Consider the following 24,871-nt stretch of genomic DNA (forward strand, 5'->3'; position numbering starts at 1 on the left):
AAAATACAAGGCCGTGTTTGTACCACGCGATCGAGGACCTCAATATATTTGAAAAAAGAGGAAGACATTATATAATTGTATAAACGATATGTTTTGAAAAAGCTTACCTTATGACACGTAGCCTGGTGTCATTTTATCGGATTTATTATTTAAAACTCTCACAAAAAGACGTAAGCCATAGTAAATATACATTATAATAAATCGGACTGATTACATACGATATCTTCTGAAGTATATGCATAAAAGAAATTATATATATTTGTTCAGTACGAGATCAAACTGTTTCTCCGTCAATAAATGACAACTTGGCTACAAGTAGCTTCAATTCATCCTGGCTGCTTAATTGTGACATTCACATGTACTTGCGTTTTATCTTTGAAATAGCAGGGGAAAGAAACACTCGTTTAATGTTAAGGACAACACCGTCTGTAGTGAATATACTCACAAAGATGATTATAGTATAAAAACCTAAATGAACTGTTAAGATATGTTATGGTAGTGCTGTACAGTGTGTTAGACCAGTTAGTTGTTGTACATTATATTTCGAACAGCTACATAATCATGGTGTTTTTATATATTTATTTTCTGAATACTTGCCACAACTAGTTTTGTTAATTGACAATTGTCTTTATTTTGAAAATGACAAAGCTTCCACACTCGAGATATTATCGTGCTAATTACACTCGTTTTAATTTGCTAACCGCAACAATGCGTGTCTATAAAACATGAAACAGAGACATAGATATATATATATTTAAAGTAGCATGTAACATACCAGCATGTCCCTAGAGGAATATAAATGTGTTCCAGAATTATATCCTTAGTACGGGTTCTTTCACCAATGACGTAGCCCGAGAGGAAATAACCCTTACCAGGGATATAATTCTGGATAACTACCATGCTTCAGCTCAATAATCCGTGAAAACATCGCCGAATTCCTCGCTCTGAACGCCATTTTTCAAACGGCTCCCTCAGCCTGCCCAGATTCTTCATTTACATACGGGGTTGAAAGGTTATGCGATTATATAATCGTCAGTCGTATGGTGAACTTTTGGGGGTCATCTCCGCATGCGTTATTTTACATCTGCATGTACAGGAGGTCGTTTGCGAGATCACGGACTAATAAGGTAGCATATTTTAATACCAGTGATGAGATCGTCCTTTTCTTTTCTTTAACTGCATCATTTCGTTAGTTCTTGAACTTCGTTTTGAAATCGAAAGATTTCATGTAACGGTGCTCAGTAACTTGTTCAAGACAGGACCACGAATTAGCAGTATCAGTTGAAATTTTTCTAACTTGAAATTTGGATGGGGTAATAGCTGATAGTTGTTTGATATTTTGTTTTTAATTGAACTTGCCATCTATTTAGGGTTATCTTCAATTAAAAAAAATGGACCACTACATGACTAGTTTAAAATATATAGACCACACACAATACATGTATCGGTAAGAATAAGAGGTTGTTCTGGGTGTTCTGGCATTAGCCCTTAATACTATAAAATTATGGCGTAGACACAAAATAACTATACTACTACCCCTCAAGTATTCCGTTTTCTTTCTCTTTCTTTTTCTTATTCTTTAAGCACTTCAGCCAGTGTGAACATCATTATTAGAGTAGCGTTGGATGTTTACACACTCAATTAATCAGATAATTCACCAATAACTTAAATATTATATATGCGATTTAAAGTGGAATTACATAGATAACCAGTATTACGAAGAATACTTTACAGTGCGTTAAACCCTTTGACATTGTTACCCCCCCCCCCCCCCCCCCCCCCCCATACCCCCAACTCCACCCCCTAAAGTAAGGGTATCTCAAAAAACGAATTCCCGTATCAATCAGCGAAATGATAGTATGAAATCATTAGAAAAATATTTCTCATATACTTGTTTTTATAAAACACTAGAATGCTGGATTTTGCATTTACCTGCTAAAATGTTTTAGGGGGATTACCCCCCCCCCCCCCCCCCCCCCCCCCCCCCCCACACACACACACACACACACACACACACACACACACACATCCCTTCACTCCCCCTATAATTTCGCACGCACCCTAATTGAAAATCCTGTGTCCGCCCCTGATTGTTGACACTAAGCGGCCAAATGTTATCAAGTTTATTTATTAAAATCGAAATCAAATAAGTAAGTAATACTGTTTCGAAAATTTGAATAAAAAGGGGCTAAAATAAAATGAAATTCCTCATTATCTCGATTATCATACAGTGATAGATCAATAGGTAAGTCCCGAGTCTTGCATGTAATTTTGATTGAACTCGAAGAATTTCTGGCAAACATTAAATCTAACATTGTGGGAAATGAAAATAAATTAAAGATATATCATCGATCACAACGTACAAATCGTTTTGCAGGTCTGAAGTATGATCCTCGTATTTGACGACGACATGCTATTTGTAAAATGTGAAGAAAGAAATGAACAGGTCTGAAGTAAGTAATGTTGGTACACATGTATACGTTCCAGTAACCTGATGGCAGTCTTATTCGTGATTCACTTTTCTGTTCGTCTAGATTTCAGTAAACTGACAAAAGTAAATCTATAAATAAGCATTTTGTTCTACCTTTGTAACAAAAGTATGCGAATCCATTTCCCATTTTTTTTTTTTTTCAATTTTCAAGTATAAAATGTCTAGGCCTACTACGTGAATGTGATTGCAGAATAGGCATTCTTGACTTCGTTTGCTTGTCATATACGTGGCATGGTACAAAATGAATAATAATTTATCATTATAAATCATCATTCATTGACGAAAATTTTTAAATAATCGTAAATTAGACGAAACACTTCAGTGATCCGAAGCATTTTCCGGACAAAATGCACCCGGCGACTGACGATTATATAATCGCATAACCTTTCAACCCCGTATGTAAATGAAGAATCCGGACAGGCTGAGGGAACCGTTTGAAAAATGGCGTTCAGAGCGAGAAATTCGACGATGTTTTCACGGATTGTTGTGTTTTGGATGTAACAATTCGTATTGAGTGACACGGTAGGTTAAAGATGAATGTTTCCTGATGACGATAGTATATAGTATGCACTGTGTCAGTTCGAATAAATGTGGTTTTTTAGTCGATTGAAGTGAGATGGGGTGCCGTTTCGCTTGTTGCGGAGTTACCAACCTTGAGCTTAACAGATTACACATACCACTGTCAAATAAAAAAAAAATAATGAAAATCACATTTTCTATGCAAGCGCATGTGCTAGCTAAAGGTCCTTTGCCATTGTTTGGTTCCAAATGTTCATATCTGGTCAAATTAAAAGACTTTCTTCTTTACTTCGATCTTTCAACAATACCATAAGGACATTGATTTATTTTGGGTTTGAATAATACATAAAATGAATACGTTAGTGTCACGCACGAATGATATCCAGCATTTTCTATATTAACATGAAGCTGAGCCACACTTTGGTATGTACCATACACTTATCAAACCAAGTTTAATTATAAATTACATGAATAAAGTAAGAAAAATGCATATGTCATTGTTTTAACAATGTATCCTGCGATAATAAATATCAGATCGAAGCTTAAACACGTGTCACTTTGTTGTAAGTTTAAAAACTCGTTCCGTTCGTGTGTTAGTTGGAGAAGCATTGTAAGCTTGATGGTGTATTTATTCTTACTTTTGCTATTTGTTACAGAGTATGTTTGTTAAAACAGTTGAGTAACTCGAGCCGAACCACGTACTGTTGTTTATCAAGCAAGTTACCTACAGTGCTATTACATAGCATCTTCCTATTTCCATTACTCTGTCAAGGTATAAATACTGGATATGGAGTATCTGTAGGATAAATAGCATACATGGTAGAGAGGTAATACTATAGTAGATACGTACCTGACGATGATGTGACTGTCAGAAGTAATAAGATGAACCAGATGAGCTTTATATCACTGTGAGATACAAATGAATGTTGATTTTGTAGGTACATACTTGACGTACATCTGTATACGTACATGTTGTATGTAAACTTCCTGGTCGGTACGGTCCTATATAAAGCTATAAATAGTAATACCCCGTGTCGTAAAATATACCGTCAATCACTTGGTTATAATTACAGCAATCATCAGTATAGACTTGCGCTACTAGGTATACAAACTGTCGACAGAAATGTTCCGTGATTGTAAGTTAAATGTTATTTAAGTTCCTAGTAACAATCGATTGCAGGTTAGAGATTCACCATAGCGATGACTGCATTGTTCTCGAGGTTGAGTTTACATTGCCCTGTAATAGTGATTCCTATGCATTGCCTTGTTATCACACTTATCCCACTGACCCATCTAATAATGACGGAATTGTAAGATAATCTCGATGTGTATTGTTGATATCATTTTCTATACAAAAGATCCGGCTTGACCTAGATATCCAATTAATATACATGGATACCCGTATATCACTTTTTTTAAGTTTCAATTTGACCTGAGATATACCATCAGGTGTCATGACCTATACAATAAAGTATTTCTTTTTAAATAATAGTAATTATTGATATAGATATAAAATAACACGACGTTAATTAGAAAACCGATAAGCATGGCGAGATCAATTATATACAACATTGACATGTGAATCTCGTCAAACGCTAACTGCTAACCTGTGGTTAAAACAGACAGCACAATACCGCTATATGTTTACATTTAAAATAAACTCATTTCATTCAATGCAATTACCTTATTGGACAGCTTTACGTAACTTAGACAGCTTTACGTAACTTATTGGACAGCTTTACGTTACTTAGACAGCTTTACGTAACTTAGACAGTTTTACGTAAACTATTTGACAGCTTTACGTAACTTATTGGACAGCTTTACGTAACTTATTGGACAGCTTTACGTAACTTATTGGACAGCTTTACGTAACTTATTGGTCACCTTTACGTTAATTATTGGACACCTTTACGTAACTTATTGGACAGCTTTACGTAACTTATTGGACGGTTTAACGTAACTTATTGGACAGCTTAACGTAACTTATTGGACAGCTTTACGTAACTTATTGGTCACCTTTACGTTAATTATTGGACACCTTTACGTAACTTATTGGACAGCTTTACGTAACTTATTGGACGGTTTAACGTAACTTATTGGACAACTTTACGTAACTTATTTGACAGCTTAACGTAACTTATTGGTCACCTTTACGTTAATTATTGGACAGCTTTATGTACATTATTCGGCAGGTCCACGTAACTTATTGGACAGCTTTACGTAACTTAGACAGCTTTACGTAACTTATTGGACAGTTTTACGTAACTTATTTGACAGTTTAAAGTAACTTATTGGACGGTTTAACGTAACTTATTGGACAGCTTTACGTAACTTATTGGACAGCTTTATGTACATTATTCGGCAGGTCCACGTAACTTATTGGACAGCTCCACGTAAAATATTTGACAGCTTTAAGTAACTTATTGGACAGCTTTACGTAACTTATTGGACAGCTTTACGTAACTTATTGGTCACCTTTACGTTAATTATTGGACACCTTTACGTAACTTATTGGACAGCTTTACGTAACTTATTGGACGGTTTAACGTAACTTATTGGACAGCTTAACGTAACTTATTATACAGCTTTACGTAACTTATTGGTCACCTTTACGTTAATTATTGGACACCTTTACGTAACTTATTGGACGGTTTAACGTAACTTATTGGACAGCTTAACGTAACTTATTATACAACTTTACGTAACTTATTTGACAGCTTAACGTAACTTATTGGTCACCTTTACGTTAATTATTGGACAGCTTTATGTACATTATTCGGCAGGTCCACGTAACTTATTGGACAGCTTTACGTAACTTAGACAGCTTTACGTAACTTATTGGACAGTTTTACGTAACTTATTTGACAGTTTAAAGTAACTTATTGGACAGCTTTACGTAACTTATTGGACACCGTTACGTTACTTATTTGACAGTTTTACGTAACTTATTGGACAGATTTACGTAAAGTATTGGACCTCTTTACGTCACTTATTGGACAGTTTTACTTAACTTAGACAGTTTTACGTAAATTATTGGACACCTTTACTTAACTTATTGGACAGCTCCACGTTACTTATTTGACAGCTTTACGTAACTTATTGGACGGTTAACGTAACTTATTGGACACCTTTACGTAACTTATTGGACGGTTAACGTAACTTATTGGACACCTTTACGGACCTTATTGAACAGCTTTACGTAACTTATTGGATAACTATACGTAACTTAGAAAGCTTTACGTAACTTATTGGACAGCTTTACGTAACTTATTTGACAGCTTTACGTAACTTATTGGACAGCTTTACGTTACTTTTTGGACAACTTTACGTCACTTATTGGACCGTTTTATTAACTTATTGGACATATTTACGTCAAATATTGGACAATTTTACGTATATTATTGGACACCTTTACGTAACTTATTGGACAGTTTTACGTTACTTATTGGACAACTTTACGTCACTTATTGGACCGTTTTATTAACTTATTGGACAGATTTACGTAAAGTATTGGACAGCTCCGCGTAACTTATTTGACAGCTTTACGTCACTTATTGGAGAGTTTTACCTCACTTATTGGACAACTTGATGTAAATTATTTGAAAGCTTCATGTGACTTATTGGACAGCTTTACGTCAATTATTGGACAGTAATACTTAAATTATTTGACACCTTTACGTAACTTATTGGACAGCTCCACGTAACTTATTTGACAGCTTTACGTAACATATTGGACAGCTTTTCGTAACATATTGGACAGCTTTACGTAACTTATTGGACAGCTCCACGTAACTTATTGGACACCTTTACTTAACTTATTGGACAGCTCCACGTTACTTATTTGACAGCTTTACGTAACTTATTGGACGGTTAACGTAACTTATTGGACACCTTTACGTAACTTATTGGACGGTTTAACGTAACTTAATGGACACCTTTACGGACCTTATTGAACAGCTTTACGTTACTTATTGGACAGTTTATGTAACTTATTGGACATCTTTACGTAACTTTTTGGACAGTTTTACGTTACTTATTGGACAGCATAATATAACTTATTGGACAGCTTTACGTAACTAATTGACAGTTTAACGTAACTTATTGAACGGTTTTAAGTAACTTATTGACAGCTTATGTAACCTATTGGCAGCTTTACGTTACTTATTGGACATCTTTACGTTACTTATTGACAGCTTTACGTAACATATTGACAGTTTTACGTTACTTATTGGACAGCTTCACGTAACTGATCGGACAGCTTTACGTAACTTATTGACAGCTTTACGGAACTTATTGGACAGTTTAAGTAACTTATTGACAGCTTATGTAAGTCATTGATACTTTCACGTAACTTATTAGACAGCTTTACGGAACTTATTGGACAGTTTTAGGATACTTATTGGACAGCTGTACGTAACTTATTGGCCAGTTTACGTAACTTATTGGACAGTTTAAGTAACTTATTGGACAGCTTTACGTTACTTATTGGAGAGTTTACGTAACTTATTGGACAGCTTTGCGTCACTTATCTGACAGCATTACGTAACTTATTGGACGGCTTAATATTATCTATTAGACAGCTTTACGTTACTTATTGGACAGTTGACGTAACTTATTGGACAGCTTTACGTTACTTATTAGGCAGATTTACATCACCTATTGGACAGCTTTACCTAACCTATTGGACAGTTTACGTAACTCATTGGACAGCTGAATATAACTTATTAGACACTGTACGTAACTTATTAGGCAGCTTTACTTCACTCATTGGACAGCTTTACCTAACCTATTGGACAGTTTACGTAACTTATTGGACAGCTTAATAGAACTTATTGGACAGCTTTACGTTACTTATTGAATTGTTTTAAGTAACTTATTGACAGCTTATGCAACCTATTGACAGCTTTATGCTACTTATTGACAGCTTTACGTAACGTATTGACAGTTTTACGTAACATATTGGACAGCTTCACGTAACTGATTGGACAGCTTTACGTAACTTATTGACAGCTTTACGTAACTTATTGGACAGCGTTACGTAACTTATTGAACAGTTAACGTAACTTATTGACAGCTTATGTAAGTTATTGATACCTTAACGTAACTTATTAGACAGCTGTACGTTACTTATTGAACAGCTTTACGGAACTTATTGGACAGTTTTACGATACTTATTTGACAGCTTTACGTAGCTTATTGGACAGTTTACGTAACTTATTGGACAGTTTACGTAACTTATTGGACAGCTTTACGTTACTTATTGGACTGTTTACGTAACTTATTGGACAGCTTTACGTCACTTATCTGACAGCATTACGTAACTTATTGGACAGCTTAATATTATCTATTAGACAGTTTACGTAACTTATTGGTCAGTTTACGTAACTTTTTGGACAGCTTTACGTTACTTATTAGGCAGCTTTACATCACTTATTGGACAGCTTTACCTAATCTATTGGACAGTTTACGTAACTTATTGGACAGCTGAATATATAACTTATTAGACACTTCACGTAACTTATTGGACAGCTTGACGTCACTTTTCTGACAGCGTTACGTCACTTAATGGGCAGCTGTATTATATAAGTGTCATATGCTAATATACTCCGGATGAACATTTACTAGATACGGTGTACGTAAAAAAACATAAGAGGCTATGTTTTGTCTGAAAGCGTCTAGTTTATTTTCAAACGCGTGATTCAACGTTTCAAACTATATTGCATCACAAAGATGACCCAGGGGTGATCCTTCATGTTGTTGCATACGTGTGCGTACAGATGCAGCCTAGAGGTGGGCCATAATGTTGGACTTAATTGAACAATTTGTGGTATACAATGTACAAACATATGACAATCACCAACGTATGATGGCATTTAATGTGTCTGGAAATAAGTAAATGTATCTGGTAAATACATTCACTGCATCAAAATGCTTATCGTCATGCTTGTCGATGTCGGCTTACCTGATATGTGTTATGTTTATTTTCATTTATTTATTTATTTATTTATTTTGCGATAATCACATTTACATCACCATTTTTACCGATGATGCTTGTTATCTTTAAAAAGATACTCCAGATCAAGAGTTATTTACTCGGGTATTTTGTTTTCCTGGGTCTTTGTCATTTATTACTGAGACACCTAGAATGGTCACTGTAGGAGTTTGATGAATGCATTTGTCCATTATCTTAGAGGTTAATTGATAACTGAAGTTATCGTTAAGTCAACACTTTCTCTACATTGATGTGTTTGGTAGGTTTCTACTGAATAAAACCAGTGTACAGCATGGCAGACGTGTATTATTCTAGTCGTTCCACACAACACGTCATACATGATGTCCATTTGGAAATAGTGGCTACATTAATAGAAAGTATCAAAGGAGGAACGTGAAGACCACGAAGAAGCACTCGTCGTTATAGACCTTGGAAAGAAAATGGAATCATCCCCCCCCCCCCCCCCCCCCCAAAAAAAAAAATAAAAAAAAAAATAGGATAAAATAAGAAAAACAAAAACAAAAAAACTCTACCGCAAATCACATCAGTACTGCATATATTTATGTAGGTAACGACCTCCGTCTAATCTTTTTTGATGTGTTACTTCTTTGTTTCTCAGAATTTTGCTTAACGATTTCTAAAGATTGGACTAATACGACCTGTAGCGTGGGAAAGATTGTGTTTGGAATAACTTTGTGGCTCTTCATCCCATCAGCCTACTTGTAAAAGTCAATGGTACTATCGGTTTTGTTACTGTAGCAAAAAGCAGATGATTTGATCGAATGTTTCCCCTTGTTATCTAGAAATGTGGTTTGTTATTGTACCGATTAACAAAGTGTATTGAACACAACGATGATGAGTTGATATTGGAGATTACCGAAATCATAAATTGAGGTCACTTGTTTGAATTTGCTGAATGTATGCATTTTAAATGTCTTCCAAACTGCCAACTGACTACTGACGATTTTCGTCAAATTTTTAATTTAACACCAAACTTGGAATGTTCTGATTTGAGACTTTATTGAAAAGTATTCAACGTCAATTAAACAAAGCAGTAATAAAACTTAAAATAAAACATAACAAATACGAATGTAAAAATCTCCTATGGTGACTTTAATGAAAAAGTACTACAATAATAACTATATTTTATTTTTGATAAGTTAACAATGAAATGCACTTACCACATTTCTCTATGTACTATTGGTGCTAAAAGCTGTATGTTTGTCTTGAAATGTGTTTTTCAATTTGATGGCTTTTCTACTACGAATTTTCTACCGTTGTTTTTTAATGCCATTCTTCAAATGTTTACAATGTCACTATTGCACTTGATAAACCCGTTTCTTTTAGAATGCCAGCTTTTCATACTTTAGTTATACAGTCTTGGAATAGGCACAAGTTCAGAAAAGAAGGGAACTTTAGCTTGATACGGAAAATCAGTAAAACCAAGTTGAATGGTTATCTAACAGTAGTGAATCTTTAACTGGCCGCAAAATGTAACAACTTGTCGAATGTAAAACATCAAATAGTTATTGAGGTATTCCCGATATAGTTTCCTGTTAATGGAAAGACACCGGATACATTGACGGGGTGACTGGGTAAGTACCACCTTCCCACAGCGCGGTTTTGTTCTATGATATACAGTTGACAAGTCAGCGGCTACAAAGGTATAACGTTTTTGTAACAAAACAACATTCATATCCCTTTCTTTTATACTTGTTATGATCTTTATCTGTCGACGTACTTATTTTGCCTGATTAGAAGCTGGCAATAGTTATTCTATTCAAATCCAGGACATTTCATACTCTGTCCTTAGCAGATTACAAATATTTGTGTTTAATTTACATACAATTCAGTATGCCATACGACATGTTGTATATCTTCTGTACACGTTTTCTCGTCCGTATCAGTATTTCCTGTTTCCGCCGATGACGGTATTGACATATGTTCCTTTATCGCCTGTAAAACAGAAATCACAAATAACCTCAAAGAAAAGCAAGAACATTAAAAACAATCAAAATGGTGATAATGCAACGTGATCAATTTGTCATTCAATTATGTGGTTCCATAAAATTCATTTTGTGATTATTAAATACTCAATAAACTCAAAAATAATGTGTGAATCCTATTTAATGAAGATAACACTGAAACAAAATTTGAAACCTAGTCAGTATCTGAAAAAAAAATTCTTCATTTACTAAATATTTTACAGTAAAACATATATGTATTATATTTCTTTACATTTCTGGTATTAAGCTACAATGTGTACTGCCACTTACCGGATGCTGAACTGTGAAGTTCATCATAGACGTTCGGATCGGAGCGTCCCTCCAAAGACTGGTACTGTCTGTTATTACAAATAGATAATAGACAAATTGATATAATTTCGAGTATGATAACATCAATATCAATATAATTTTAAGAGTAAAGAAAGTGTATTACAAACCAAAAAGGGAAACAAATTATACTTCTTAAATATCTGCAGAGAAAAACTGATAAGCATCACCTACCTGCCCTCTCCATCACCGACTGTATCGTTTTGGTAAACTGTAAGTATAAAGAATAATGTGGAAACATTAATTCACTTAAGTAAAACAGTGAAGTACATTGATGCTAATTTGTAATGTTTCCGAAGCAAGATAATAATATTAACGTTCAGGTAAATGCACATTTTGGTTATTAATATACTGCATGAGTATTCATGAATAATTACATCAAGGTACTTAAGCTCAATCCCTTATTATTACGCCCGTTCATTTCAAAACAACAAAGCATTATCATTTTGTTGATTTGCATTATGTTGGATATTTTCAACGTTAATACTTCGACAAAAATCAATATCAAGACAACAATACTATGAACACTTCATTAGATTCATAGAGAAAAATACAGTAGATTCTGTCTACATCGAACTCTGTCCAATCTGGATAGTAGTCAAACAAAATCCTACTACATCTTTAGTAGATTAACTACTTTGTCTACTCTGTAATTAGGCCTATTTTAAATTCGAGTTCGTTCTTTACACTAAAATATCTACTCTCTTTAAACCATGGTCAATTTCGTTCTGGTCCAGTGGGCAACGATGACTTTGTAAGCCGCCAGCTAGTGTTTATACAGTGATAAACAGGTGAATTATCAATTGATCCTGGACCGTTATTTTCAAGGCAAACAACGGCAGCCAAACACTTAAACTATTGACGAATACAAAAAATTGTCTTTTAAACTATAACATATTACAATGTACGTAACTGTCAAATATAATCACAAACTGCTTAGATATGAAAGCAGCGAGACTTCCTCGTTACGAATGTAAACATTTATATGCAAAACTGTCTTACTGTGCTGAATCCCTCCAAGTTCAGAATATACGGACGGCTTAGCAATGTCATTTGGATCAAGTTGTTGATATGGAGATCTGTGTAAAAAATATAAACATGAATTATGACGGTCACGTGATTTTTTTTTTTTTTTTTTACAAATGTAGCATTATTCAATATTTTTTTTCTGAATGCAGTCTTACCTTTCATTATTTCTATCAGGGTTTCCGTCTGTAAATAAGATAAAAGTATTAAGCTCGTTTGAAAATGCAAAGGTATTTATCAAAGCAGAATCTTTGTTTTATGCCCGTTAAGTTTTAAAATTGATAGAAAAAAATAAATAAAAACATCAAAACAATATACACCTTTTAGGTAACGTATTTTCTATGGTAACGGTGCGTACAATAGCTGATAATACCTCTTTCTGAAAGTTGAACATTCTGCAATTCCGTCTGCTTTGGAAGTTGACAATTTCTGAAACATACGAAATTTTGCCATGATCAAGAGAAAGCGTTTGTTTCAAAGCTACATCGTTTCAATAATGCTGCTGCTTTAATTACTTTACATAAATGCTAACCAGATAAGCATATTTACGTTTTTGATCCTATGACGCTTGGTGTTTCTGTCAAGGTAATCCTACATTTTAAACCGACATATACGCATTTACAAACAAAAATCATCTGTCATCACAATTAAAAGGTATGCTGACGTATCAAAATAATAATAAGTATACCTACATGTATCAACAAATCATTTACATACTTATGACATAATATACTGAAACGAAAAAGAAACGCAACATGGAAAATTGTGATTAATTTTGTATTAAATATACATATCTGTATAAAAATCGCGGAAATAAACATGCACCCTGCCTAACACCCATACCAATCTTCAAAATCACCCAAGTGTGACTAGAGACCTATGCACTTCCGGCGCGGTAAAAACATCAAAAACCGTGCCTGTACAAACATATGCGTTCTTTTTTCATTCAAACCAGTATCAATTCATCACTAACATTGAGCCACATCATCGCCAATACTTTTGCAAACAATAATTCCTTTTACAATTATGCCACGGTTATCAAAGGTTGATAGAGGACGTGCTATAGCGATGCTTCTGGCAGGGAACACGCAACTTCACGTCGCTCGACAATTCAGAGTTCACAAATCGACTATTAGTCGATTAGTTTCACGTCTTAACGCAACAGGAAGAGTCGATGACCAGCCGAGATCAGGACGTCCACGCGTAACGTCGCGACGTCAAGACCGGGTTCTTAGGTTGGCACACCTGCGTAACAGGAGATTAACGGCCGCTGAAACGGCAAGGAATACGATTGGTAATCATAACCGTCGAATTCATCCCCAAACAGTGATCAACAGACTGCGTGAGGCTAATTTGCGTGCAAGGCGACAGTACGTTGGTTTACCACTAACACCGCAACGTCGAGCACGTCGTATGCAATGGGCAACGGCACATATGCCCAGACGTTTTCCTATGAGACGTTGGAGGTCTATGCTCTTCACCGATGAATCTCGATTCACGTTATTTCGAGCAGATGGCCGTCAACGTGTGTACCGGCGTCGAGGCGAACGTTTTGCTGACGCCTGTGTTTTGGAACACGACCGATTTGGGGGTGGATCAGTTATGGTTTGGGCGGGAATCTCCCATGGTTTGAAGACGCCTTTGGTGATAGTCAATGGGAATTTAACGGCCGTACGCTATCGGGATGAGATCCTTAGGCCCCATGTTGTGCCGTTTGTTAGGCAGCATCATCTAACCTTTCAGCAAGATAACGCGAGACCACACGTTGCAAGAGTCTGTAGAGACTTTCTTGCGACACAGAACATTGTTCCTATAGATTGGCCTCCATATAGCCCCGACCTGTCCCCAATCGAGCATTTGTGGGATGAATTAGACAGAAGAATTCGAAATCGCCGTAACCCCCCAAATACCCTCCCTCAGTTAGCAAATGCACTCGTCCAAGAATGGAATAACATTCCAATACGGAAAGTCAATGCCCTGATGAACTCAATGCAACAAAGAATTAGAGATGTGATAACTGTTCGAGGAGGACACACACGATATTAGGGCACGGTTTCAAAACTGCTGCCATTTCAACTTGGATTCACGTAGGGTACTACCAATCATGACCTTCTAGCAAAGTGACCTGTTCTTAAAAATCTCTAAACATTTAAAGGATGTTACATCAATATTCAATATTAACTATTACATATGAAATTTAAACATAATGCTCACAAGTATTATTTTATTAAACCTACAATTTGAAGTTGCGTTTCTTTTTCGTTTCAGTATATCATACCTAGAGCAAATGTGCATACCTATAGCACATTTACATACATGCAAGAAATGTTCATGCCTACTGCACATTTTAAGAACATACAACACATTTACCGACCTACAGGACATTTGCAAAGCTACATCACATTTACATACCTACAGCACATTTGCATACTTAGAACACATTTACATACATACCCCACATTTACTTACAAAACAAATGTACATACCTACATTGCATTTGCGAACATAAACCACATTTGCATAACTACAGCAAATTTACATACCAACAGCACATTTACATACATATAGCACATTTATTTAGCTAAAACACGTGTACATACCAACAGCACATTTATATACAGAGCATTTACTTACCTACAATATATTCACTTACCTACACCACAGTTACATACCTACATCACATTAACTTATCTACAACATCTTACTAACAGAACATTTACTTACGTACACCACATTTACTTACATACAGCACATGCAGTAGCGTCAGCATTTCCAATTACGTGCAGCACAATTTCTTATTTAAAGTACATATACTTACCTACAGCACAGTTGTCGGTTTCCTGCAAAACAACATTCAACACCTTATTTTTGTATTATGAAAATCATTTATAATTACTTTTGGTGTGACGATCTTCTCACACTACATTTCTAAGATATGTTAAAAACGTGATAACGACATTGTTTGTTCTCAGTATATGTACTTACGTCTGACAAAAATCACGACACCAGCTGTCAACAGCAGTATAAGAACACCAGTGACTGGCAACACAACTGCTGCTACATTTGTACTTTCGGCTAGAGATGGACGTGCTGAATAAGAAAGCAAGTTTTATTTGTTATCAACAAACATTACATTTTTTAAGAGTTTTTTTTTTTACTGAAACATTTCTTAAAATTTCATTTTATCCTAAAGTTTATGGTCACTGCAAGTTATTTGACACATGTAACCAAGTTTTGGGTTGTCGCATGCTTCCATTTCTTAAAATTAAAGTGCTAGTATGATCATGGTATATATGACAACTGAAGCCGAAATAATCAACCATTTGTACTGAAGAAGTCGTCTAATGTCAAATCTATCTGTTTTATTAGCATTTACCTCTCTATATAACTCTACTACGGCCATATACACACTTATCTCTGCATATGTGTGGAGTAGAACTATAGGAAGTATGTTATCTTATTGTTTTATGTGTGGGGACATGCATAAAAGGAAGATTCAGTCTATTAATGGATTTCCATTGACACATATACAAATAAGAAACTCATTTACGTATAAATCTGGAGCATAATACGAGATCTGTTTATCCCTTTTAACATTTTTTTTTTATTTTTCAATTTAATTTATTAATCTGTTGTTTCAACTTTCATATTTCATATATGTTTGATTTGTTCTTAGACTGGTTCTTTACTTAAGTAATACGTTGGATCATCATTTAGATTTAATGAAATATCAGAAAAATGAACTATACACTGTGATCTGTTCTTTTAGCCGACTTTAATGAGAAATCATTTTATCAGAGAACAATTATTCTCAAAACTATAAGTGTATAAGCACTGACGATCGACAAATCAAAGTCAAAATGACTGGGATAACCTACAATCCACTACGTTATAATGGTTTATTGAAAAATCGATCACCTTTTGTTGTACAGTTAACTTCCTGGATCAAAGATGAGTTCCCAAATTCATTAACAGCATATACAGTGAAGAAATGCTTTGTGTCAGCTGCCAGACCTGTAACTGTTGTAGTAACACTTTGGCCACGTCCTGGGTCAGACTGGCTAATATTTCTGTCGATTGTTATGCTGTTCTGCGTATCTGTCCGTATACCAACTATAAATGTTTGACTAGACCCGCCATTGAAGCCGGATGTCCAACTCAGCGTGGCTCGATCTTCAAAAGGGCACATAGCTAAACCCCCATACGGAGAGTCTGGTTTTCCTACAGAAGAAATTTGAAAATAGAGACAAAGTGACCTTAACTGTCAGCGAGGAATGCATATATACTAACTTTTTGCCAAACATTGTTGTTTTTAATAATATAATCCCAATGTTATACACAAAACAACTGACTAATCTAATATTTAGCATGCGAATATCAGACATGAGAGTCAGGGTAACACAAGGAAAATACACCTAAACTGACACTTTTTGACCCCGTACCAAACCGTTAGAATATACATCCAAAATGTTTTTGGTTTTCAACTGATAATGATATTGACCACATATACCAGAAAGAATATGTTTTTGTTTTCTAAATATGCATGAACTAGTAAACTTCAACCGCTGTCTGTCAGTTTGAGCCGTTATGGCCCCGCCCACGATGACTAATTCTAGTCAAATACTTTGCAATGAAAATCTTTATAAAAAGTAAAAAGGGTGTCGTAATACTGTAATTGTTTTCCAATAGAATCCTCGCTTCGTTTGATTAATTTGTAATGCAGTTAGCTTTTCCGTGTCGTCTGTGGAAATGGTGAAGCAATCGCGTCATGTTGTCTAGATTGTTAGAGGTGCAACATTTAGGAAACAGCGCGGTAAAAGGAGAGTTCGGCGCAATCTTTAACTATTCTACAATAAATCCCAACAATAATATTATATGTATTCACCTTTCGCTGCAGCAGTAAAACTGAGTGTATCACTGCCCTGACTGTTCGTCGCCGTTACATTGTAGACACCAAACCACGACGCTTGTATATTCTTTCGTGTCCCGACTGATACGGCTGACAGATTTGTCACTGTGAACATATCTTGAATATCAAAATTGTCTCTGCCATTGGCAAGATTTGTAACACCTGTGCCTGGTGATGTGTCGAAAGACCAAGAAAACGTTGGTTGTGGGTTCGAGAGGAATATGGCATTCATCACTAAAGTCTCAGTCCTTGCTAATCCAAAATCGTTATTAAGTTTAACTCTTGGGTCCTGACGTGGTTTACCTATAATATACACGGTAAATGAAAAACATATAGATAGAAAACAAAACATTTTAATAAATTCATGAACATTTTATGAATAAAAACCTGCCTGTAGCCATACTGCATACGAAACATGATCCTTAATTAATCTCAATAAATGTTAAAATCAAACAGCTTGAATTCACCATGGACATCTGGTTAACCTTAACATATGATTTGGACACTTTTAACTGTACTGAAGATTAAACATTATGAAGCCTCATCGACCTGTTCTATAGCCTATAAAGAGAAAATTCGATTTCAAAAATAATCATGCGATACATGCAAAAACGATCTACATCACAGTCACTGAACATGTGAATTTTGAAATTGGCACCATTTCCTTTAAGTAATAATCAAATGTAGAATACTTTGTAGCTTTGCAATTACTACACTAAAGGCGTACGGATATTCTTGTAACACCTTGAACTCAAGCTTGATCTACAATTACTGCCTTGTCTTATCCAACACATCGTCGGTACCCATTCGATCTGTCCTCACTAGCTCCAGTCAATCCGTAGGGATACTTACACACGAAATAACTTTGAAAGTATATGTAATATATTGTCCAGACCATCCTCTTAACATTTTTTGTTAGAAAGATGTGACGCTGAAAGACAAACTTAACATATACAATGCGTACTGGCTCATCAATCGCCATGTACAGCTTCAACAAAGTCTTCTAACACGTAAGTGGGACGGACAATATTACTGAACATTGTAAATGTTATATACGTAACTTGTTAGTGATTGGTTCTGTTGTGATTTACATATTTGCTTTATATAAACTTACACAGAACGTTGATGTGTATATCCCTGGTGACCGCTGTGGTAGAGACACTGTTTCTGACAGAACAGGTGTAGAGTCCGGTGTCCAGACAGTCAGCGTTAGTCAGGGTGTAGGTACTCTCCAGGACGTCTGGGGTGGTCAGTAGAACTGTGTTGTTGGCTTTATAGAACCACTGTATTGTGGACGAAGGGAAACTCTCCACCGAACACACCAGCGACTTGGGTCCATTTTCAGTCACGTCAGAATCACCGTCAGTGTAATCAAGACTGAAAATTCGTGGTGGAACTGAAATACAGACACATCCTATAATCAAATCATTTTGATATGAATGGAATTAAAAACATCTCATATTTATAAGTAAAAAATACTTTCTGATTCAAAAAAAGATCTGCACAAAGTTGTATATCTCGCTACTACAATGTATGAACGCAGTTATGTGAGATATACATTAAAAAAATCATACCAAATAATACAAAACGTAAGTGTTAAAGTAGATATATAGACATGATGCCGGTAAATCAGGTATGACTTCTTATACAAAACAAGTACAACGCAAAATAGGAAGCAACTAATCACATGTCTTCTATTATTTTACGTCTGTTCCTCATATACAGTAAGCACGCATGTCCTAAAATTCAGATTAAAAAAAGTTGCCTAGCCAGGAAAAGTATACATGATGATTATTTCATTTGTTATGCCTTTTTCAAAATCAATATTAAGGTCTGTGTAGTGAGCAACAGTTTACTAAAATACATTACTCTGTTCTCTAATAAAACAAACAGAATATACCTACACTTTACGATAACATTAGTTATTATAGTCGACTTTCCGACAACATTCCCAGTTACTTACACTTTACGATAACACTAGTTATTATAGTTGACTCCCCGACTACATTCCCAGTTACTTACACTTTACGATAACATTAGTTATTATAGTTGACTCCCCGACTACATTCCTAGTTACTTACACTTTACGATAACACTAGTTATTATAGTTGACTCCCCGACAACATTCCCAGTTACTTACACTTTACGATAACATTAGTTATTATAGTTGACTCCCCGACTACATTCCTAGTTACTTACACTTTACGATAACACTAGTTATTATAGTTGACTCCCCGACAACATTCCCAGTTACTTACACTTTACGATAACACTAGTTATTATAGTTGACTCCCCGACAACATTCCCAGTTACTTACACTTTACGATAACACTAGTTATTATAGTTGACTCCCCGACAACATTCCCAGTTACTTACACTTTACGATAACACTAGTTATTATAGTCGACTCCCCGACAACATTCCTAGTTACTTACACTTTACGATAACATTAGTTATTATAGTCGACTTTCCGACAACATTCCCAGTTACTACCACTATACAGTAACACTGATTATTATAGTCGACTCCCAGACAACATTCCCAGTTACTAACACTGTACAGTAACACTGGTTATTATAGTCGACTCCCCGACAACATTCCTAGTTACTTACACTGTGCAGTAACACTGGTCATTATAATCGACTCCCAGACAACATTCCTAGCAGTACACCTGTACGTCCCGTGTTCTGATCTGTCCAGTTGTCCCAGTGACAACACAGGTGAGACAGTAAAGTTGGTGTTGTCCGGTCGTGTCCAGACAAAGGTACAGCCAGGTCTACAGTCCGCTGTACAGGTGATGTCCGGTAACGTGTCCCCCTCTGTCCTGGTGTAGGTAGTGTCTGGCGGTGATAGAGCTATAGAGGAACCGGGGCCGTCTTAAAGTTTAAATGCACATTTTATGCTTTGAAAATGTACTATATGAACATTATGTATTTTCTTTGTGAATGACTTATAAATGGGAGAAATTGAACTTCATTTTTACGAGCGCATGTACAGTGGAACCTCTATAGACCGAACATACATAGGACGAGGATATTTAGCCAGTTCACAGAGGGTTCTGTTAGGAGAAGGGGATCGACATTACCGGTCGAGTTGATATGATCAGTCGGACGATGTTTTGTTAGATTGTACCCGATTACAAACCGGCACTAGGCCTACTGTACGTACGTTGACAATTTGGTTTGTCTCAAGAATATGAATATCATGAAAGTAAATCAATGCATAAGCTGCAGATTATATCAGATATCACAATTACTATAATTGAAGTTTTATTTAATACATTTAAGTTACTGCACTTTATGATCGACATATATACTTTTAAATCCGGACGAAGCTTCGTTATGCGGTGGAGCTCCATACGGGATATTAAATTATTTTACAAAAAATGGAAATCGAATGATAAGACAGTGTATGGAGATGTGCTGTATGGAGATGTGCTGTATGGAGATTTGCTGATTCAACACTAATTACAACTGATCAGTTGATACCGGTCGAATTCCCGACATCGGTATTGTCTTAAAAAATAAACATCCAACACTCGCATCATTTAAGTGTGTATATTTATGCCAGAAAACCCCTGTATATATATATATATATAATCCTGTTAATCCATTTAGGAAAAAAAGCACATGGAACCCTCCACCCAGTAAAGTCCCAGCACTCGAGGCATTCATAGATGCTGTAAAACAGGAGATATCCGATCACACCACCATGACTCACACCCAAAGAGACAACCTAGGGATGGGTGAGCGCAAGGCACTTCAGGCTCTGAAACGCAACACTGACATTGTCATCAAACCAGCCGATAAAGGCTCTGCAGTAGTTGTCATGAACAGAGAGGACTACATCCAGGATGCCAATCGCCAATTGTCGAATGAGACTTTCTACCGTAAAGTCTATAAGGATCTAACGGTGGAGCATGCTAATAAGGTCAATGCCGCCATCAGCAGGATACAACTTAAAGGAGATATTGACAAGGATACAGCTGAATTCTTGCGCTGCGATTCCCCACGAGCAGGGAATTTCTATCTCCTTCCAAAAATCCACAAGGTTGGTAACCCCGGTCGACCCATCATCAATTCGATTGGCCACCCCACAGAAAAAATCTCAAAGTTCATCGACTTCCACTTGAGATCTCATGTCGAGAGCTTGCCTTCTTACTTGAAAGACACCACGGACTACCTTAAAAAGACGCCATGTAGTAATCTACCTGATGACACACTCCCTGGTCACCATGTGTGTGGTTTCCCTCTACACCAACATCCCACATGAGGACGGAATCATAGCCTGCCGTTCTGCTTGGGACACTCGGGGGAATAAGCACCCTTCAACAGATAGTTTAGAGGAACTTCTGAAGTTAGTACTCACGCTGAACAACTTTACATTCAACGGAGAGCACTATCTTCAAGTTAGTGGTACGGCAATGGGCACCAAAATGGCACCATCTTACGCGAATGTGTTTATGGGCCATCTCGAGACAAGGCTACTAATAGCGGCCCCAACGAAACCACTCAGCTGGTTTAGATTCATTGACGACATCGAGATCAAGTGGACATCCGGTAGAGAGTCCCTCGAGGAATTCGTTCGTTTCGCGAATTAAGTTTACTGCCGACATCTCCGACGAGAAAAATACTTTTTTGGACACCTGTTCCACACTCGTCAACGGAGAAATACACACGGATTTATACAGTAAACCCACGGACACTCACCAGTACCTTCGCCCGTCCAGTTGTCACCCACCCCACACTACAAGGAGCATTCCATACTCCCAGATTTTGAGAATCAGGCGTATCGTCTCCGACGACGATGACTTCAGACGTCGTTGTGTAGAGCTTAGATCCCATCTTCTCAATAGAGGATATGGCGCAGCCCTAATAGATCGTGAAATTGATAGGGTGAAAGACTTGGACAGGGCGAGTACATTGGAATACAAAGACAGGCCGAAAACTGGAAGAGTACCTTGTGTGGTAACCTTTCATCCGGGCATGCCCGCATTGTCAACAATCTTCCAGAAACACTGGCACATCGTGTTGTCGTCCAGCAAACTCCAGGGTATTTTCCCGGAACCCCCCATACTAGCTTAACGCAGACCAAAAAACATCAAAGATTTGGTAGTCAGTGGTAATCTACCTTCACCATCTAATGCTTCAGCCAATGGCTGTTTCGAGACGTGTAGCAGTAAGAGGTGTAAACTATGTCCGTACACTCACAACACCAATTCATTCAATTGTGAGACTAATGGACAGAAATACCGCATCCTTCAGTCAGTCTCCTGCACATCGGCCAATGTAATATACCTTATTACGTGTGCCAAGTGTAGCATGCAGTATGTAGGGGAGACCAAAACACCACTGAATCTGAGGATAAATAACCACCGTTGTTCTATCAAACAGAAACGCCAGGACTTGCCAGTAGCGAGACATTTCAACATGCCGAGCCACACATGGCACGACATGCAGGTTGTCCCCATTGACCACTGCAGGGGTTGGAATGACCAGCAACGCCTGAATAGGGAACGACATTGGATCAACCAACTACAAACCGGCTACCCACTTGGCATGAATGAGAGATAATCCTCCACATGTTACGTAGTTGAGGGACTCTCACAATAGAAACTCCTCACTATATGTCAAAACTGCAGATTTATTCGCCTCTATCATTCACTTGGAGTTAAAATGACGGAATAAATATCTATTCTCGCCACACACAACAAATATTGTGTACAGATTCATAGCATATAGGAGCACATGTGTTATCAAAGGACCTTACAACGGACGGGGAAACCCCCATCTGGGGAATTCCCGCCTTTGTTCCACCTGTAGTCCTACGCCATCCTATTTTTAGTATGTTCTTCAAACCTTATTCCTATAATCTCTATTCTCGCTTATAGGAAGTACCCAATCCATATTTTAATTGATCAGACCAACCCCTACAGGCCCCACAGACACACCTTCCTTAGGGACTTGGTTTACATAAAAACAGCAGCTGATTGGCTGAATAAGTTGGGCGAGTACATGTTGTCGGTTTGTGACGAGTCGTCCTGACATTCGGTTTTCGTCACGATAATAGGATCTTTCGACCACCTTTTTGTTTGGTTTCTAATGTCTAAATTTTACCTTTCTACACAATTACATCTATATGTTTTGAATACTTGTTCCATTTCATTTAAACGAACTAATTTTAATATGGGATTGGCCACCCGATATTGTCACTGCAACCCGCTGTTGGGGCCGAGTTTTGCGGGACGAAATGTACATATCGAGGGAGGGGAAAAAACAATAACAAAAACATTCATGACATAACACGCGCTGCCATCACATCGAATCGACCCGCGATGCTTTTCTGTTAAACCTTTAAGTTATATTATTTATCTATTTACTTATTTATTTGTTCATTCATTCATTTACTTTTAGCATCTGTACACCACCAAAGATGTTTCCTTATTAATCATAATAGGCCCTCGGCGAATTTAGTATCGGCCGAGGGGGATCATTTTTACAACATTATGATACTTTTTGTTGTTTATACCTACTATATTTGTGTAACTCTTCCATGTTCTATGTCTATATGTGATCGTATGTAATTTACCTGTGTCTTGATAAAGGGGCGGATTGCCTCGAAAATTTGACAATTTACTTGTCTGTACTGTCGTTATTACTACTTGACATATATATATATATATATATATATATATATATTGGGAGATAAGTTTTAATATTTTGTGCCTTATCCATTGTTAAAGACAAATTACGGTCAATACGTTTATATCAGACATTTTATGTTGTATTTTTTTGGGGCAATTGGGTTTCCTAGCTAGGTAAGTTGATGTTCTTTTTTTCAATATTCTTTGGAATAATTCTATAGCGAAACGTCTGAGTCTCCTAATTTTGAATAAAGGTAAGTAATAACGGTGAAATAAGGCATCTTTCTTCGCTTCTGTCATCACTTAATTTGAGTGACCTTCCCTGCATTGTTTTCACTAGTTATACTCTTTCAAAAATGATTTGAAGGTCTTTTAAGTGAATGATAGTTGACTAAAACACACAATGGCTCAAACAATATATATGTTTAGATTCTATTATAATCTAATAAAACAAGCAAAATATACCTACACTGTACAGTAACACTGGTTATTATAGTCGACTCCCCGACAACATTCCTAGCAGTACACCTGTACTTCCCGTGTTCTGATCTGTCCAGTTGTCCCAGTGACAACACAGGTGAGACAGTAAAGTTGGTGTTGTCCGGTCGTGTCCAGATAAAAGTACAGCCAGGTCTACAGTCCGCTGTACAGGTGATGTCTGGTAACGTGTCCCCCTCTGTCCTGATGTAGGTAGTGTCGGACGGGGACAGAGCTATGGAGGTACCGGGGCCGTCTACAAATTTGAGGTATAACAGATGTGATAAGCATTTTTCACATCGACTGTTGACAAGGTGTTGATATATAACCATGACGTATAACTGTACGTACCGTCGCTACAAAATCGTACGGATGGAGGACGATACCTTCTAATGATCCTGGCCAATTCTATAAGACACCATATCAAGTATTCATCAGACGCATACTTATTACTTGATAAGCAAATAAGCACTACCGAAAC

The 24,871-nt window shown here is 36.6% G+C and overlaps 1 protein-coding gene across 1 annotated transcript; it reads right to left on the bottom strand.

Moving 5' to 3' along the window:
• Nucleotides 1-10,170: 10,170 nt before the first annotated feature.
• Nucleotides 10,171-19,904, bottom strand: LOC117340632 (twitchin-like). The gene is made up of 12 exons (XM_033902396.1): nucleotides 19,883-19,904; nucleotides 18,385-18,666; nucleotides 17,247-17,573; nucleotides 16,280-16,582; nucleotides 15,347-15,451; nucleotides 15,180-15,201; nucleotides 12,735-12,790; nucleotides 12,520-12,547; nucleotides 12,338-12,414; nucleotides 11,510-11,546; nucleotides 11,279-11,346; nucleotides 10,171-10,958 (listed from the first exon to the last, which is right to left on the bottom strand). The coding sequence occupies exons 1-12, from the start codon at nucleotides 19,902-19,904 to the stop codon at nucleotides 10,906-10,908; spliced, it is 1,380 nt and encodes a 459-aa protein (XP_033758287.1). The 3' UTR covers nucleotides 10,171-10,905.
• Between the last annotated feature and the right edge of the window lie 4,967 nt (nucleotides 19,905-24,871).

Source organism: Pecten maximus, chromosome 13, assembly GCF_902652985.1.
Source record: "Pecten maximus chromosome 13, xPecMax1.1, whole genome shotgun sequence".
NCBI classification, from domain to species: Eukaryota; Metazoa; Mollusca; class Bivalvia; order Pectinida; family Pectinidae; genus Pecten; species Pecten maximus.